At 41.3% G+C, this 19,159-nt stretch overlaps 2 protein-coding genes across 3 annotated transcripts in view; both read right to left on the bottom strand.

Moving 5' to 3' along the window:
* LOC306940366 (uncharacterized protein) overlaps positions 1-9,641 on the bottom strand; it is a 50,237-nt gene extending 40,596 nt beyond the window's left edge. For both annotated transcript variants that reach the window (XM_079525408.1, XM_079525409.1), the window contains exons 1-4: positions 9,393-9,641; positions 8,185-8,456; positions 7,485-7,716; positions 4,386-4,488 (exon numbers count right to left, since the gene is read on the bottom strand). In XM_079525408.1, the coding sequence (XP_079381534.1) occupies positions 4,386-4,488; positions 7,485-7,716; positions 8,185-8,396 (547 nt within the window). In that variant the 5' untranslated portion in view covers positions 8,397-8,456; positions 9,393-9,641. The remainder of the gene's footprint in view (positions 1-4,385; positions 4,489-7,484; positions 7,717-8,184; positions 8,457-9,392) is intronic.
* A 4,871-nt stretch (positions 9,642-14,512) lies between these two features.
* LOC306941374 (12-(S)-hydroxy-5,8,10,14-eicosatetraenoic acid receptor-like) lies at positions 14,513-18,898 on the bottom strand. The gene is made up of 3 exons (XM_079526808.1): positions 18,612-18,898; positions 17,255-17,660; positions 14,513-15,174 (listed from the first exon to the last, which is right to left on the bottom strand). The coding sequence occupies exons 1-3, from the start codon at positions 18,764-18,766 to the stop codon at positions 14,692-14,694; spliced, it is 1,044 nt and encodes a 347-aa protein (XP_079382934.1). The 5' UTR covers positions 18,767-18,898; the 3' UTR covers positions 14,513-14,691.
* Positions 18,899-19,159: the final 261 nt, after the last annotated feature.

The following is a 19,159-nucleotide window of genomic DNA, read 5'->3' as shown; positions in this document are numbered from 1 at the left end:
TCAGTGGTCTATAAACTATCCTCAATTACTTTATAGTCATCAAGGGAACGCTTATTTCAAGCAAGATAGATAGATAGATAGATAGATAGATAGATAGATAGATAGATAGATAGATAGATAGATAGATAGATAGATAGATAGATAGATAGATAGATAGATAGATAGATAGATAGATAGATAGATAGATAGATAGATAGATATTCCTGTCATTTAAAATGACACATGACACCGCTAGTACATTGACATGGGCTTTTTAGGAATTCAGATGAGAACAAAACAACCAAACAGATGTAATGAATAACAGACAGACTCTCGTGAAACTGACCTCTCGTGAAACTGACCATGGAGCATGAGGACACTGAAAGCTGGATACATTTTGGCGGAAAAGACCCTTTAAAACTACCAAGAGGATATCAGTTAAAAATATACACTGGTTATAGTGGTTAATACGGAAAATAATATATGGTGGGGTGGTTATGGGGGAGAGGGTCCTATAAAAAAATATCCCATCATGACCCACTAGTATCTCAGCAACACCAGGGATTAGGGACTGTTTTAGACACAGAATACAACCGATAATAAGAATCTATATTATCTGTAAATTCACGAAACCTGTCTGTCTGTCTTTCACTGGCACAACTCGGACACCGTCTAACCTCAGGTGCCGAGTGGGAATTTGATCTGATCAACAATTTCCAAGAACTGCTAAACTGTATCTGTCTGCAGAGGATGCACCGAATCTCTTGAGTGTTTGGGGGTGTAGGAATTGCCTGATTGGCCACAGATTGGCCAAGCTTTGCGTCACATTTGTGCCACTCGGCCAATATATGTAGACGTGTGTACAATGGAACCTCAATCGAGTAGAATGGGAATTGCATAAACATGTGGGACATTCGTTCCCAACTTGCGCTATTCACGACCTGCATCGTTCCCGCACTGGGTACTCCAACAACCGATAGAACAAGTAACGGGTACAAGGGGTATTGCTTTCTTTTTCTTTTTCTTTTTCTTGTGATAATCCTCCCTACTATAGTGTGCTGACCATATAAGGAGTTCCTCAGGTTTAGGCTTAGGTTTTGTTTTCGGCTAGAGGGTCCATCCTTCATCCAATCAGGATAGAGAGGTGCCTTCCTCCAATCATGTATCGAGTGGAGGCGGGCCTCGGTGTGCGTGCTGTTTGCCCCCCTCCCCCCCACACTGGAGAGTGTGGGAGGGTACACACTCGCAAAACCATCTCAAGCCAACAGCTAAAAGCAATAAAGAACTGCACTACTGATTATATATGTACAGTATGAACAGTATGTGTTATATTACTGTTTGTGAACAATGAACATACTTTGTATTATAAACAATATCACTGTAGATCTGAAAGGGCACACAGGAACTGCTTACCAATCACAAGCCACATTCAACTGAAGTCAAAAGAAAAAGTGAACTGTCAAAATGATTGATTGATTGATTGTTTTGATGATGCTAATTATTCTATGCAGTATATTAGTTAGTTGTTCACATTACAATATTTAGAAAGATGTATACTTTTTGCTTAACCACAAATGCTAACAATGTTATTTAGATGTCATGTTTAGACAGATGCTAGGTTTAATGTTTACCTGGTATCCTAGTTAATTTGTAGCACTTACTTGTTTTCTTTGCTCTTGTTTGTTGACTAGGGTTCATGCCATTTAAGTTGCTGGGTATGCCTACATTGTAAAAGCTATAAGCCTCATCCTTCTATGATGAATAGTTCAGAAGTTGTGTATGTTTAATAATTTGTAAACAAATAATAAGATGAGACCAAAGAAAAAGCCTTTAATTTAAAGCAGCTAATGCATTGCCAGATTAAAATGCACCTACGCATTGCAGCACAACTGCCTTCATCAGGGTGACTAACAAGGTTACAGATAAAACAGAAGACAGAGCGCTCTGGCCACGTTCAGGTGTTTAGACAGCAGTGATGTAAATAGGTTTTCAATGTAATGAGTCCCGGGATGCAGGGGTGGTCTTTTAGATGAGTCCCAGGGACATTTGATGAGTCCCACTTCAGCGACGTTTAAGAGTCATATTTTGCCATTTTTACAAATTGCAGCATTTAACTCCCATTTCATCTTATATGGTTATAATGTGGTTATATTCACGTAGAAAACGAAGAAGAAATTATTATTATAACTAAAGCTAGCAAAATAAATTAGAATTAAAAACAATACTACATACTACATACATATTTCATATGATTTTGGCTATATGAAATCTATAATAATTCTGCCAGTTTTAACTGTTAATAAATCTTTATGTTTTTATGACACATTACACAATACATACAAAATAAAAATGAATGCTACAAAACTAACCTGGAGATTAAGTAGAAGCAGTCATGGAGGAGGTAGGCTGTGCACAGCAGCACACGTCATCATCATTAGCAGATGATGATGTTAGATTTAGAAAATAGGGTTGCTAATATTTTTTGTTGCCCTGCAGTTGGCTTTGGCACTTCTTTTTTTGGGGGGGTGGGGGGCGGGCATGTTAATGTGTGGTGGCACCAGTCCACAACGCACAACATACAACAGTGTCTGCGTTTGTTACAGTACACAATGTGTGTTTCCCATTCAATCGGGTCTACTCTGTTTGTCATGCTCAAAAATGTTCGCCTGTCTTTCTGTCGGAGGCAGCGCCGTGTAGATGAGAGAGTTGCGACAACCCCGTTCACTGTTTATTCACGGAGCTTCATGAGTCACTGAACGGTATGTTGTCGTGGTCACTCTCTCTCTCTAAACGGCTCTGGTCTCCAGGCTGCGCTCCACTCAGCGCTCGTTTCTGAGCAAGATGGCGGCGCCCGTCAGATTGTGTTGTTGTTAACTAGTGGTTCTACAACGAGTCCTACGTGGATTTTATCGTTTATAACGTAGGATGAGGTCGCATGCGGCCATGCAAAATGATCGTGTCCGTAGATTATTTGTTTTACCGCATTTCTTTTTCCGCGATTTTTTTCCCCACGTGGATTATTATTACTGTACGCTGAGTACAGTAGTGCATCCCGTGGACGCAGAGGTTTTTTTGAAGTGCGGCCCAAAACTATAAAGTGCGTTTTGGGACGCAAAACGCACCCTATTTACATCACTGAGACAGATATCTCGTATTGTGGTGAGACAAGACGGTTGCGTCCACTCTCAAACGAGCACCTGCCCGGTTGGGCAACCTGAAAGCAAACTTCACCTGCCTGAAAGTTTTATTTACCTGCCAAGGGCAGGTGGGAAACCCTCACTGTCAACATCTGCATATAATGTACTGTACCACTTAATAACACACAAAAAACGGTTTGTAAGAAAAACAAGAAAAGACATGTCACTGAGTAGGAAATTACATCATACTGTAGTAGGTTCAGCACATGACCACAGAAGAGAGGATAATCAAGCAAAATAAATCATCAACAATAGCACAGTATCCTATACATTACAGCAGAAAAAGGAATACCAAACAAGTCGCCCCTTTACCAATTCACCCCGGGCGTACAGCCGGCGGAACTGCGCGGCCTGGTATTCCTAAAGTAACCTAAGTAAAATATGCTTAAACGGTTAAACCTACAGTAACCTTATTTCTACCTCAACCTCAAACTATGCCTAAACCTAACCCTATACCTAAATTCACCCCAGTAAAACTATGCCTAACCTTAAACTTATTTCTAACCTTATTCTCAGTAAAACAAAATAAAGAATAGGGTTGGCAAATCAAGCAGGGTGCATATTCTTGCTCGAGATGAAGAGACAAACAAGAAGTGCCAGTTTCTCAGCAATGTTGTTTATAAAGAGGTCCTGACAATATAAGTGCGGTGTCGAGTCGGTCAGACCCACGGTTGTCCAGAACCACCACAAAAGTCTGTCACAACCGCCACAAAAGTCCTCTGCCCAAGCTCAAGTTGTGCCGCAATGCATAGGTGCATTTTAATATTGCAATGCATTAGCCACTTTACATTAGGGTTTTTATTGTGCCTTAATTGGTCTCATCATTTTGGCATAAATTCTGTCACCCAGTTGTAACAGATGCGCTCCTTCCTTTCTTTTTTTCGCTCTTTTTTCTTGACCTTTGACCATATATATCAGATATTAATTTACAGATGTAAAATATGAAGTTTCACGGAATGTGGAATAATCCACATTGATTGATGATACAGTATACAGTGTTGTCATTGTGGACAGTGCTATACTGTATTACAGTACAATACAGACTAAAATAAAATCATTATTACAATAGTTTAGCATTGCTTTGCTCAATGAATAAGAGAGATTGATTCTCTTCTTGTAAATAAATATTGTCCAAAGTGCAGAGTAGACTATTCTTGAATTTAATTTATTTGGATGTGTGTGGTTTTGTAAACTTTCTGCAGTACTCACCTGTTCCCAATACAGCCAGTAATCTACTCTGCTCCTGTAGAACCCTCTCAAACTGCTGCATCTGCTGCCGAACCCAGGGGTCCTGATATAGGTGCCCTGGAACCTGCCAGGGGATAATAAAAAAGTGTTTCAACCTGGAAGTCAGTTTGCTCGCAATAGTATTGTCCCATAGGTCTTCATGCATAAATAACACGACATAAATGACACGGTTTACACCTGTGAATATATAAACTGTATTTTTTCCTGCGGGAACCCCTTTTGGTGTTTTAACTAAGCATTATGTACAGAGTGGCGCGCTACGAGCTTGTAGATCTGCTATTTTTGAAAGTTTTTTGAAAATGCGCCACAAATCTTTGAATATATCTTTCAGAGCGAACGTTTTTCTTATTTCGACGTCAGGCCTAAATGGGTTAATTAAACTTGTATTAATTGTGTGTCGTTCAAAAATGTATTTGTGGGGATGCTCTTATTGAACAAAACCTGTGAATATAATTAGCCTTTGTTTGCTACAGAGCTTATTTTCTTAATTTATCCAAAGCCAAATATAAATGTATTTGTAAATCATTGTGTGAACAAACAGTGTATAGTTAACTTCCAGACTGGCCTGCAAAAAAACCCTGTTTGACACTGAGCTAGACGAAAGTGGAAACGTCAGTCACCCCTGCAAATCAATAAACAAAAACGTGCAGAACGGTCGAGTGGTGCTCCAGTTTATTTGGCTAGTCTCCTGAAGTGCCCAGGTATTATACCTGTATCTTCTCTGCTGCAAAAAAAAACATCTCTGTAGCACAGATGCCCAAGCATTTGCAATGTGGTGTTCTGCTGCCATCTACTGGGTCCAGAGAAGGGGACCAAGCACTGAATTTTAAAGAATTGCTTGTAACAAGTTACTGTTGGAAATGGAATAATATTACAGTTACTATTTTAAGTAATGTTACTTCTCACAATTTGCCTATATGACATCAAAGAGTGTTGGGTGTGCTGTTTTCCTGATTTGCTTCTGACTATAACAAGATTGTTTGGCCTAAAAGTCGATCCTGACTGTGGCACTTAATTTTGTTCATCATATTAGATGTTGTTTCTAAATCACTGTGTGGACTTGGTGTGCCTTCAAGTAAAAAAGAGTATTACTTTGTCTCTTAAATCAATTAAATAATACATTACAAATGCTGTGTCTGTATTTATTTTTAGATTTTATGATTTACAAGCCGATACCACTTGTCAGCATGATCAAAATGGACTTTTAGTGAAAGTAATGTTAAAGTACTATATAATAAGTAACATTAGTAAAGAGCACTCAGTTGTGTGCAAATCACCACCAGGAGACATAATAACCAAGAATCTGGTATATAGTCTTTTTTATTGGCCTAAAATATTGCTGACCGGCTGTCAGTATTGAGCAATTTATATAGGTGTTTCTTGAGACCCTATACCATTAACATCCTATGGCAGGCAATGTCAAAAATGACAAACTTTCTTTCAAAAACACTCCTTGGCCATTTTTAGCCCAAGGAGTGTTTTTTGTGCAAAACGAATGCTTGGAATGGATTCAGAATCATGAAAACCCCCTAGTTTGACATGTCACATGCTACTTAAGGAAATGTTGACATTTTTGCCTTATATAGGATGTTAATGGTAGGGTCACATATAAACCCCTAAAAAGAATTGCTCAATACAGACAGCCGGTCAGCAAGTGGATTCATGAATGTATGTATAATTGTATATAGACAATATTTTAGGCCAATAAAAAAGATTATACCAAATTTCCCACTTTAAACAAAAGAAGCCTGTCGGACTACTACATTTTGAAAGTAACTTCCTAAACACAGTTTGAAAGACACCTAAACTGTTTTTTCCTATCTTTTTAAGAGAATGATTACTGAATAGAGCCATAGGCGTAGAAATAATTATGCCAAGTGTCACAGACAAAACTAAAACCAAAAAGTCCATATTTCAGAATTGCCCCAAAGTAGACATAACTAGAAAAAGTGCCCTTCTGGGCACAGGTCTCCACCAGGAGGATAGGACTGTGTGAGATGTTTGGCAAAATGTTTAGGAGTAATATAAACATGTTTGCCTTTGATGGCAATTGGATGACTTGAGGCATTTTGTTCCAAAAATGTGTTTTGCAAAAATCAACCTGTTGGTGGCGCTATAACAGGCCAATGTGAAAAGGGTGGGATATATTCCTCAGCCTAGTAAGAAAATGTGTGAAAGATTTCACGTAAATTGCATGCTGCGTTCATGATTTGAGGCTTTTGTTCAAAACGGGGCAATCTTGCAAACTGTGAAAGCCAATTATAGCCAATTAGGATGGAATATGAAATATCGGACAGATCCGACTTGAGCACATGACCATAGAGATACTGTGTAACGATTTGTGAGATTTTTGGACAGAATCTGGAGGAGTAATATCAAAAAATGTGTTTTACAAAAGTCGGCCTCCTGGTGGCGCTATAAAAGGCATATGCGGAAAATGCAGGTGAAAGGTTTGTCCTTGGCCTCTAGGGAGTGTGCATGCAACGTTTCACGCAGATCGGTGCAGTTTTAGGTAAACAATGTGAAAAGCTGCCTCATGGTGGCGCTATAACAGGCCGTTCTGGAAAATGCAGGGCAGAGGTTCATCGTTGGCATCCAGGGAGTGTGTGTGCAAAGTTTGGCATCGACCGGGTTAACGGTGCCGGAGATTAGCTGGTAACGGACGGACGGAAGGACACACACACGGACGGACACACGGACGGACACACGGACGGAGTGCAAAACATACTCTCTCCCCATGCCTTCGGCCTGGTGGAGACAATAAGACACTTCTGAAAATTCTGCATGGAAATTGCCTGCTGGATCCAATATTATTCTTACTGTCATGTCAGTATCACCTGACCACCTGTTTAATTATCACTGACCAGTGATATACTGCATTTATTGACGGTTGCAAGAACAATGCACAATCTATGTAAAGCGCCTTGGATAAAGGCGCTATATAAATGGACCATTTACCATTTACAATGATTACAATTTGGATGAAGCCTCCCATGATTGTTCAATCGATCATTTCTAAAAGTCAACATTTACAAAATGGAACACATACCAACTACTAACCTGTGGTAGAGTCGTCAGTGGCATAGTGTGACTTGCATTGTGGAGCGGGGCAGTGACATCGATGCTCACCGGCGCATTCCCCTGTGGTCGTCCAGTGGGCCCAGTAGTAGGAGGACATGGGGTCGAGGAGGTAGCGGCCTGGTAAGTCCTGTCCACCTCAGCAGGTGCATCGCGATGGGGGAGAGCGTCTGTGTCAACCGCCTGGTGGCACTCTGCTGCACCGGTAGTTCTACTAGTGGCACCCAGTGGTGGAGAAAGTACTCAAATGCTTTACTTAAGTAAAAGTATCAATACCGCAATATAGAAGTACTCCGTTACAAGTAAAAGTCCGGAATTAAAAATTTGCTTGAGTAAAAGTACTAATGTATTGTTATCAAAATGTACTTAAAGTCCCAAAAGTAGAAAGTATTCATTATGGAAAATGGGCAGCTCACAATGCCTCGAATCGTGACGCATTGTGAGCTTGTAGATCGGCTATTTTCAAATGACCGAAATATATGTAGGGCTGAAGTGGTTCATGTATGTTTTGTAATAATATTCTAAATTTACAATGTAACTAAAGTTGTCAAATAATTGTATTGGCCTCTGAAATGCAGTGGAGTAGAAGTAAAATTACTGAACATTTGACCTGCTCAAGTGAAGTACAAATACCTCAAAATTGTACTTAAGTAGTACTTCAGTAAATGTATACTTAAGTTACCTTCCACCACTGCTACTGCCTGGTAGGTTGGTTGTGGGAAACTGGGCTGCTTGCTTTTGACCCGAGGAGGTCCTCCTCTCTTGGTCCGGGACGCATGTCGTCTGCAGGTTACTCCTGTCCATGGGTAGGCCTATCTGAGCGGACAACCTGTCCATGGGTAGGCCTATCTGAGCGGACAACCTGTCCATGGGTAGGCCTATCTGAGCGGACATAGTTGGATGACGCCTGCACGGCGATGGCTCGTGCACTGTGTGGTGATGTCTCTGGCATGCCTTTGATAACAACATAACTCAATAATCAATTCAATAAGCACTTTTACTGTGTGATGATTGATTTATGTTAATTTAATGTTTATTTATCTTATCCTAGCCTATAACACAGCGGTTTTCAACCAGTCGTCTGGGGACCACCCGTGGGCCTTGAGGTGATTCCAGGTGGTCCCCAGCTAAATGATGGAGAGTTGGTAACCAAATGGACGCTTATAGATATTTAACTGAGAGCATGAAATGAAACCAAATGGACCCGGGAGGGCCAACATGTTTGGTTGTGCTATTTTGTCTAAAATAAACATTTGATAACAAAAAACTAAATATTCTTTAGTCTTGGGTCTGAGAGGCTAAATGTCATCAAATGGTGGTCCGTGGCTCAAATGCTGAATAAATAATGGACCTTGATATGAATCACTGCCTGCTAAAGTTTTATTGTTGCCTATTTATCACTGCAGCTGTATTTAATTATTGTAATATAGCCTGCATGTATATTTCAGATGATATTCCTTGCTTGCCATGCTTGGTAACAAACAATACAATCTTGATGAAAGGAGATATAGTAATAAATAGATTGTTCTGATATGTTTCTTGATAGGCTATATTATTTCTTCCAGGCTGATGCCTCATTCTAATTCAGATGTTATAAAGCTTAGAGAGACACTGAATAAGTATACAGATATCCTATTTTAAAATCACTATTTTTCTTGAGAACCTAATTAATTGGGTGTTTGAAATTAAATGTGCTGGTAGCTAGTAGTGCAAATTGGCCCCAAATATATGAACCAACCTTCTCTTTGGATTACCATTAGCACTTATAGCTATAGGCCTATGGGCTTTTATAAATAAATAAGTGAAATTACTTTAGGCATACTCTAAGTCAACAGTCGCTATAGTGAAACTTATAAGCATTTTATCTTTAAATAGTTATAAGCTACTTACCTCCAAAAACAGCCACACGTGGAGCTAAAAGTCTGTTTTATCCGTCGTCGCTACAGTTACCAGTGTAAACTAACATCACCCAGGGAGAGAGGACACTAAATAAACGAAACGAAACCAAACTAAACTATAATAACTTTACCAACTTTTAAATAAACCATGCAAACGTTTACAAGCAACACAAATATGATGGTAGCCTACATGACATTTTGCCTTTACTAGGGAAGAAAAAAAAGAGTGCGAGGAAGAAGGAATTAATGGGATGGGAAAATAATGGGATAAGGTAACAGGTGGATTCATTTAGCGCCAAGCGACGCGGCAACATCTACATCCCATAGCCTGAGAGACGGTCGTGCTGTGATTGGTTCAGTTGTCAGTGGCTTGGGCTCTGGAGACTGGAGAGATATCAATAATATACATTGGTGGAAAGTAACTAAAATATATTTAGCCTACTTGTATTGTAGACACTTAAGTATAGAATGTGGAGGTAAGTACTACAAATATTTAAAAACATTAGTTAGTAGTTACTTTGTGGATTTTAATTTTGATTAGAAAACATACAAACACTTCAACCCTATATACATTTCGACCATTTGAAAATAGCGATGGTGGCTCAAATGACCAATACATAATGGACCTCATATGAAAAGGGTTGAAAACCACTGAAATAAAGGATTGGCCGACACTCTCTGAGCTTAGAGGCAAGGAGCAGCATTTACTCCACTCTTCGTCTATCTCCAAGACAGCACTTGGTTCTCAACCTTGCATCCCCAGGCTTTCAATTCTCAACACTTCAACCTTCAAGTTCTTTGAGCAACTCTCACCAGCACCTTCCGTACCAGTCAGGATCATCAGCCTTACAACCCAGATATAATTGTCTCCACCAGGCCGAGGCATGGGGAGAGAGTATGTTTTGCACTCCGTCCGTGTGTGTGTCCGTCCTTCCGTCCGTCTGTTACCAGCTAATCTCCGGCACCGTTAACCCGGTCAATGCCAAACTTTGTACACACACTCCCTGGATGCCAACGATGAACCTCTGCCCCACATTTTCCAGAACGGCCTGTTATAGCGCCACCATGAGGCAGCTTTTCAAATGTTTTACCTAAAACTGCACCGATCTGCGTGAAACGTTGCATGCACACTCCCTAGAGGCCAAGGACAAACATTTGACCTGCATTTTCCGCATCTGCCTTTTATAGCGCCACCAGGAGGCCGACTTTTTGTAAAACACATTTTTTGATATTACTCCTCCAGATTCTGTCCAAAAATCTCACAAATCGTTACACAGTATCTCTATGGTCATGTGCTCAAGTTGGATCTGTCCGATATTTCATATTCCATCCTAATTGGCTATAATTGGCTTTCACAGTTTGCCCCGTTTTGAACAAAAGCCTCAAATCATGAACGCAGCATGCAATTTACATGAAATCTTTCACACATTTTCTTACTAGGCTGAGGAATATATCCCACCCTTTTCACATTGGCCTGTTATAGCGCCACCAACAGGTTGATTTTTGCAAAACACATTTTTGGAACAAAATGCCTCAAATCATCCAATTGCCATCAAAGGCGTATAAGAAATGGCACCCTTTTCACCTTGGCCTATTATAGCGCCACCAGGAGGCCACAACCTGACCTGCCCTGGTGGAGACCTGTGCCCCGAGGGGCACTTTTTCTAGTTTCTCTCTGCATTCTACAGGGATTTTCACGTCCACTGTAGCCTACTTAATCATCAGGGTTGATGTCATTCTACAGAGATCTTCACATCATTGATATCTCTAGGTCGTCCTCATCGGCGCTTCCAGTCATCCCGGTTCTCCATACACCTGCCAGTTCGTTGGTACTTTGTATGGGTGTAACGATACATTTTAACAGCGTTACGATATGTGCGATACATGGTTGACAATACGATACATGGACGACGGGGCCAAATTAGCCATTGGGCCGGTGAGGCCATGGCCCAGGGGCCCTTTGGGTCTCAGCTAGGGGCCCTTCAGGGAAACTGGACCGCGCAGTACTGGGTTTGAGCCCCTAGCAAGGGCTATTGGACCCTTAATTGGCTGTTGATTGTGTTAAATTTCAAAAAGATGATAAAAAAACTAAATTTGGTGCGCATGCGCGCTATGGGGGGCCCCAAAACAAATACCGGCCCAGGGGCCCTTGTGGGGTTTAATCCATCCCTGATGGACGATATTGGTTAATTATGGCGATATGATACGATACGATTCAATGATTTAAAATCGATACAGTAACTATTTAGCAAAGAAATTAAAGCTGTGTGGATAGTGCAGGTTTTATAAGGGAAAATGTATGAATATATAAATTAGTAAACAGTGATTCTCTAGAAAATACATAGACCTAGACATTATATTTGAACACATAAAGACAATATTTGACCAATTGAACACAGAGAATACACATATTTATCGATAGACCAAGTTTAGCGAAATGGAACGGAAAAGTAATTGAACACCTTTTTCTTCTTAAAATAAACAACATTCCATTTGGGCTGCGCAGTTAATCGAAAAAAGGTTGAGATCTAGATTAAGAGTTTAAGACACCTATGCAATTTTGTGAAGAATGGTGCAGTATAGTTGGCTGTCCAATTCATTTTAGTTACTCTTATGTTTTTGTTTGTTTTTTTAATAAATATTTTCATGGAACATTTTAGAATTGCGTGGGAATTGTGATCTCAATTCTTGTGGAAGAAAATTGAGATTCAAATTTGAGCAAGAATCATGCAACAAATATGGACGGAATAAAGTCACTGATTTGTAGACACCTTCATGGAAACTCTTGCCAGAGGCATGGGTCAGAGAGCAGAAAGATAACACAGTAACTGCACAGCATAAAATACAAAAGCCGGAACGATTTGCTCAGGTCAGAATGAGCAAACTCCACATGGGCAGTGATCGACTTCCATGTATGGAACCTGACTGACATGGTTGAGTGTGACGTCATACTGACACCGTTATGTCAAGGTCAAGTGCAGTCACGGAACTGGACAACTTGGGACCAGAGAGCTTCAAGCAGCAATAGAGCCACACATTAGTTAAGAGCTTGTTTGCAAAACAGAACTGAAACGTCACTTCAGACCCTTTCCCTTACAGATCAGTTCATATTCAGTGAGTTGCAGGTCGGTCCAATGATGATGCACTGGATAGATCTGAGAGGAGCAACAGATGATGGTCCTATTGATGCTGCAGTGACCGTGGGGAACAACGTGTTCTCATTTGGAGGTTATCATGGTCAACCTCTAACGGATCCCATCAATGTGTACATCTTCAACACAGGAGCGAACCTCCCCTTGAAGTTCCTGGCGTGCGCCAGGATCACACTGCTATTCTGATGGAACACCACCTACATGTGGGGAGGACAGAATATGAAGTTTGAGCTTTGCAACAACGTGCTTTATGCATTTGATGTCGACACCCACACATGGTTCAAGACCAGAGTTTCTGGCACTGTTCCAGAGGGGAGCTCTCAGCCTGTGTCTGTCGGAAGGTCATGATTATCCATGGAGGATGGAACCAGACTGGATTCAGTAATGCCATCTACAAGTTGGACACCAACACAATGGTCTGGTCTTTAATTCACACCAGAGGAATTCCACCACATCCAGGCCCTAGTTTTTGAGATAGCCTTCCCCGAGTTAGAACCAAACACAACCATGTTTTTTCTTATCTTTAGGGTCTCCCATATATGAAATGGATTGTTGTGAAATTGTCAAAAATGTTTTTTTGGCTATTCTTTAGACCTACCCCAATCTCTGAAAAAGGCAAATCCGAATAGGGTAAAGGTAACCTCGCGTCACCAGGCTTTCCACCTCGGAGGAAAGCCTGGTCTGTGTTACAAAAGTGCTGTGTGAACTGGTCTGGCCTTTTCCCTCAAACCGGAAGACTAACAATAAAAGCTCTCGTAGCCTGCAGCTTTTATTGAGAAAAATTGGTTTGAGGGAAAAGGAAGTTCCGGATGATTGTTGACTGACTACAAAACAATACTACAACATGATGTAGCGATATCATCCGCTCCCGACCGGATCATAAACCCGAAAAGGAATGCTGCCCAGGCTAGGGTAAAGGGAACAAAAAAGCCTATAACTTGAGACTGCTCACTCTTATCTTCATAAAATGTACTGAGGTATGACCCTACGTCCCTACATCACCATAGAGTCAGAATGTAATTTACCTAAAGAAATACTGAAATATTGTCCTTCAAACACACATTAATTTAGGCGGAAATTGTACTTTTGTGGTGAGGACCACAATACAGTGATTGTATGGAGTTATCTAGTACAGCTTTATTGCAAATCAGATTTATTTAGACATACCTAGTCTAGCAGCAGAGGCCCTCAGATGTTGAGACACCAGTAGGCCTACCCCTCCTACCCCTCTGTACAACAAAACACAACCATATAGTTCTGTAGGCCTACCCCTCCCTGAGTTAGAACAAAACACAACCATATAGTTCTGTAGGCCTACCCCTCCCTGAGTTAGAACAAAGACACCAGTAGGCCTACCCCTCCCTGAGTTAGAACAAAACACAACCATATAGTTCTGTAGGCCTACCCCTCCCTGAGTTAGAACAAAACACAACCATATAGTTCTGTAGGCCTACCCCACCCTGAGTTATAACAAAACACAACCATATAGTTCTGTAGGCCTACCCCTCCCTGAGTTAGAACAAAACACAACCATATAGTTCTGTAGGCCTACCCCTCCCTGAGTTAGAACAAAACACAACCATATAGTTCTGTAGGCCTACCCCTCCCTGAGTTAGAACAAAACACAACCATATAGTTCTGTAGGCCTACCCCTCCCTGAGTTAGAACAAAACACAACCATATAGTTCTGTAGGCCTACCCCTCCCTGAGTTAGAACAAAACACAACCATATAGTTCTGTAGGCCTACCCCTCCCTGAGTTAGAACAAAACACAACCATATAGTTCTGTAGGCCTACCCCTCCCTGAGTTAGAACAAAACACAACCATATAGTTCTGTAGGCCTACCCCTCCCTGAGTTAGAACAAAACACAACCATATCGTTTTCTTTTTCTTTCTCCCATTAATGAAAAGGATTGTTGTGAACTTTTATTTTGGTGTGAAAATTTTACTTTTGTGGTGACAGGGAAAGAGGGCTCCTTTACCTCTCATTACAGAAATAAATTCCTGTCTAATATGCTGTCAGAGATTTAGATGTTGTGCATATATTGTACAGTATATAAGATGTAAGATGCTAGGATGGCAAGCTGCTACTTGGTAAAGAAAGAAAAGGTAAATAAAATGGTGAAAAAGAAAGAGAATCACTTATTGTCCATTATCAGCACGGTGGCTGGTGAAATTACTGTTGACCGTCGTCGAGTTCCTGAGGTAGCGGTCGTTGTCATGGTTCCAGTGACAAAATCGACACTGAGCTTCCTGCGTATGCCGGCGGGGCAGAAAGTGTCCAGGTAGGCGTCTTTAAAGCCAGAGTAGCAGAAGCAGTAGACCAGTGGATCCAGCAGGCAGTCGATGTACGACAGCACCATGAATCCATCATACACCTGCACCACCACGTTCTCCACCTCCTGCCATTCCTTCAGCCGCACAAACAGCAGCGCCATCCTGGCCAGCGTGCACGGCAGGAAGCACACAGAGAAGACCAGGATGACCGAGATGACCAGGCACACGGCCCGCTTCAACTTGGTCTTGTCCCCGACCGTTTTCCTCCTCAAGCGGTTGACGATGCGCACCGTGCAATAGATGAGGATGAAGAACGGGATGAGGATCTGCGTGAAGAAGACCACCTGAAAATTGTAATAAGACACACGCAAAAAGATTCAGATGAGGAAGTACATTTGGGCATACCGCTCCCCTGGCTTCCCTCCCCTGAACACAGCCAATTGCGTTTGTATGGATGGATTAGTAATAGTGAATATGTTACATATTCACTATTACTGAATCACTATAATCACTAATCACTATCCACTATAACTGAATCAAAATCTGTTTTGATTAAAATCATTATTATTTTCCCCCTCCTGTCCGAGGGGGGGCTGTGCCTGGGCGGCGAGGGTGCTCCAGCCCCCCCAGCACCCCTACTTCCCTCAGCCATGAATATGTAATAGTTATTACATAATATTGCATAATAGTTTCGTTATATTATGTAGTATTGAATATGTATCTCACTAATGAAATAAATACATTCAGTGAGAGAGGACATGCAGGTGGAAATAGTCCCAGAGTAAAACGCAGAAAACAAAAGCATATGCAAACACATGTGCTGTGGCAAGCCCGATAACCCGAAAGAAGAAGTTTTGAAATATGTAAGAGAAATGGACAAGGTCCAGATTGAGTAGTTGTGATGATTTAGCGGTAAAGTTGCGTCAGTTTGTGTAAGCCACAAGCAAGTGAATATTCTGTAACTCCTCCAACATTGGAGAAGTCATAATGTAACAAAACACCATGTTGCGTTATCTGATCTTTAAAGTGGCTTCCTCAATCCTTGACACGCTATTGGCAAAGTCAAATTGAATAACCCTTAAAGAGACACACAAAAAAATGTTAATGACATTTAGAAGATTTACAACACTTTCCTGGGGGTCTGTTTGTGTAATATGTGGTAAATGGTGCATTTATATAGCGCCTTTATCCAAGGCGCTTTACATTTGATTGTGACATAGATTGTGACATAGATAGATTTACATTCACCCACACATTCATACACCGATGGCGGCGGAAACCATGCAAGGCACCAAGCAGCACATCAGGAGCAATTTGGGGTTCAGAGTCTTGCTCAAGGACACTTCGACACTAACTCTGGGGGGGCCCGGGTTCGAACCTTGGGGTTACCATCCGGAAACTCTACCCCTGAGCCACCGCCGCACCATAATGGTTTTAGATATTTTAGATTTTAGCAGTGAGCCCAGTTTCTATGATGTCATGGACACTGGGCTCACTTACTTCCTGGACTACATGTTGTCTCAGTAAGACAGCCATCCCCATATCCACAAGGAGGAGCAGTGCACCAAAGCATTATGGGAACTGTAGTCCAGGAAGGAAATGAGCTCAGTGTCCATGACATCATAGACACTGGGCTCACTGCTAAAATCTAAAATATCTAAAACCACCTATTACACACATAAAGACCCCCATGAAAGTGTTCTAGATCTTCTAAACGTCATTAACATATATTTTCTTTGCAAAAAGGGTGAAGTGTCCCTTTAACTTTGATCCTTGTACCTTGAGAGAAATCGCTGCAGTCTGAAACTCTAAATAGTCTCCTTACAGGTCGTTTTGGGATTCTATTGCAAGTGGTTAGAAGTCTGGGGGCAGCGGAAACCTAAAGGTGTCTACTGTACAATTCATTGTCAATGGAAGCCAGCGACATGACGATGCAAAGACACAATGATGCATGTAGCTCCAAAATTGACAATGAATGGTAGACTGCAGCTGCATCTTTATGAATGATAGACGATAGCAGCTTTGCGTCTGCCCGTGTGAACGCAACATACAGATTCCCGGTTTGATTCCCTGGACCGACAGAAACAATCTGTGAGGAAGTGAATGCCCACCACTTACCCCTCCCCCAACATCACTGAAGTGCCATTGAGCAAGGCACTGAACCCCACTGTGTGTGTGAGTGAGAAGGAGGGCATTCCTGAAAAAGCTAATTAGATCTCAGTGAATCTCCCCTGGGTAAATAAAGGTAAAATCATGAAAATCGTTAACTGGCTTATTAACAATATTCCATCATTACTACAATGGGGCTCAGGGGGGGGGGCATCAATTTGTTATTTAACCGTCATAGATGATAAATCCACTGAGAAATGGACCTTTGCTCTCCACAGTCACGCAAGTATCAGAAATGACCCAACTAATCTGTACCTCTCTGAAGGTGTCAGTGATATCTTGGGTGTCCGTTTCGAACATGCGTCCGTGGCTGTTGCAACACTCGAAGGTCTTCAGCATGGTGGGGATGGTGAGAGGTAGCAGGAGGAGCCAGATGAGGATGGAGATCTGAGGGGACTTCTTCATGACCCTGATGAAGTTCCCCCGCCCGAGGTGGACCACGTTGAAGTAGCGGTCGAGCGACATGGCGGTCAGGAAGGCGATGCTGGCTCCTCGGTTGAGGAACAGCATGAAGAGCATGGTCTGGCACACAAATCTATTGCTGCTGCGCCTCACGCCATGCTGGAAGTGGTAGGCCTTGGCTGGAAGACACACGACCAGCAGGAAATCAGCCACCACGATGTTGAAGAGGAAGATACTGTTGGTCTTCCAGAACTTGAACCTGAGCAGGAAATAAAAAGTACAAGTAAAATGCTACCCTTATGTATTCTGGAGTACCAAAAGTAAAAGTAAAAGTACATTATGTAGAATTTCTCATTTCAAGTTATCAAATGTATGATAATCTTTTGAAAATAGCTGATCTACAATCTACTGTACTTGTAGGTCGGCTATTTTCAAATGGTCGAAATGTGTATAGGGCTGAAGTGGTTATTGTAAGTTGTAATAATAATCAAAATCTACAAAGTAACTAAACTTGTCAAGTAATTGTAGTGGAGTAAAATTACAATATTTGTCTCTGAAATGTAGTGGAGTAGAAGTAAAAGTACTGAACACATTTCGAGCCATACACATTCATGTAGGCCCACGGTTTATAAAACCCAGCACTTTAACGCCAATACCGTGTATGTCCGTGTTACGATATTTATATTACAATATATAGATATATAATAATATAGATATTACAATATTGCAAACTGACAAATGGACAACAAATTCAAATTTGTAAACGAATGAACCCTTCCATTTTTACACTCAGTTACAGATTCATTTTTTACGGTGTCGGTGTGTGTACCACTGCACAAATTGAAACAGATTTTATTCAACTTTTACAGCCCTCCCACACAAATGAAGACAATCTCATGCCATGGAGGCGATTTTCCACAGGGCTTCCTCTGTGTACACTGAATACTGCTAAATTATGATAGTTGATGTGTATACTTGTACTGTATGTGAGCGCCCCATATTCTCCACTATATCATACTTACAGTATGTGATTAATCTCGGGAGAATCAGGACATAGTAATAATTTGGGAACGCATTAAGGATTTTATCCATAAAAGAAGGTTCCTTGTCAAATGTCTGTTAAATGCCTTAGATGTAACAATGTAATGTAGCAATGAGAGTGAAATGTATGCATGAGTGGATGTAAGTGGCGGTGGTGTTTTCCCCAAACCTGAAGAGGAAGATGTAGAGGGCCATGAGGTTGAGAGGCAGGCCCAGCGCAAACTCTCCAATCATCAGCCATGAGAGGATCTTATATGTGACAGGATTAGTGGTGTTGCAGTGGTCAGGATTTGTCAGCGTTGAATTCCCAGACACATTCACCATAGTTTGGTTTGAATGCGCAAGTCTTTGTCAAGTGTATACTAGTTCCACAGGCTCTGTAGTTGTAGCTGCAGTTCTCAGTGGTAGGAACAGCTGGAAGACCGTTGAAGACCGAAGACCGTTGAGCTACCTCTCACCCAGGTAGTACTTGCTCTTCAAGCAGTGATTTATCTCCTCTCTCGATGCTGCTTCTGAACCATGCATTGTCAAGACGTCCCAGCTTGCACTGACAAAAAACACTTGCAAAACATATTGAGAAAGCATGCATTGGACATAATATGTAGGCTATACTATATACAGTATACATATGGTCATGAAAATATATGATTGCAAATGGTTGAAAATACAACCACAGCTTTTTTCTGCCAGTGTGCCTGCTCCCCTGCACAGTGAATC

Source organism: Electrona antarctica (assembly GCF_951216825.1).
Source record: "Electrona antarctica genome assembly, chromosome: 17".
In the NCBI taxonomy this organism is placed as follows: domain Eukaryota; kingdom Metazoa; phylum Chordata; class Actinopteri; order Myctophiformes; family Myctophidae; genus Electrona; species Electrona antarctica.
The sequence above is the reverse complement of the archived record's forward strand: the minus strand, read 5'-3'. Positions and strand labels throughout refer to the sequence as shown.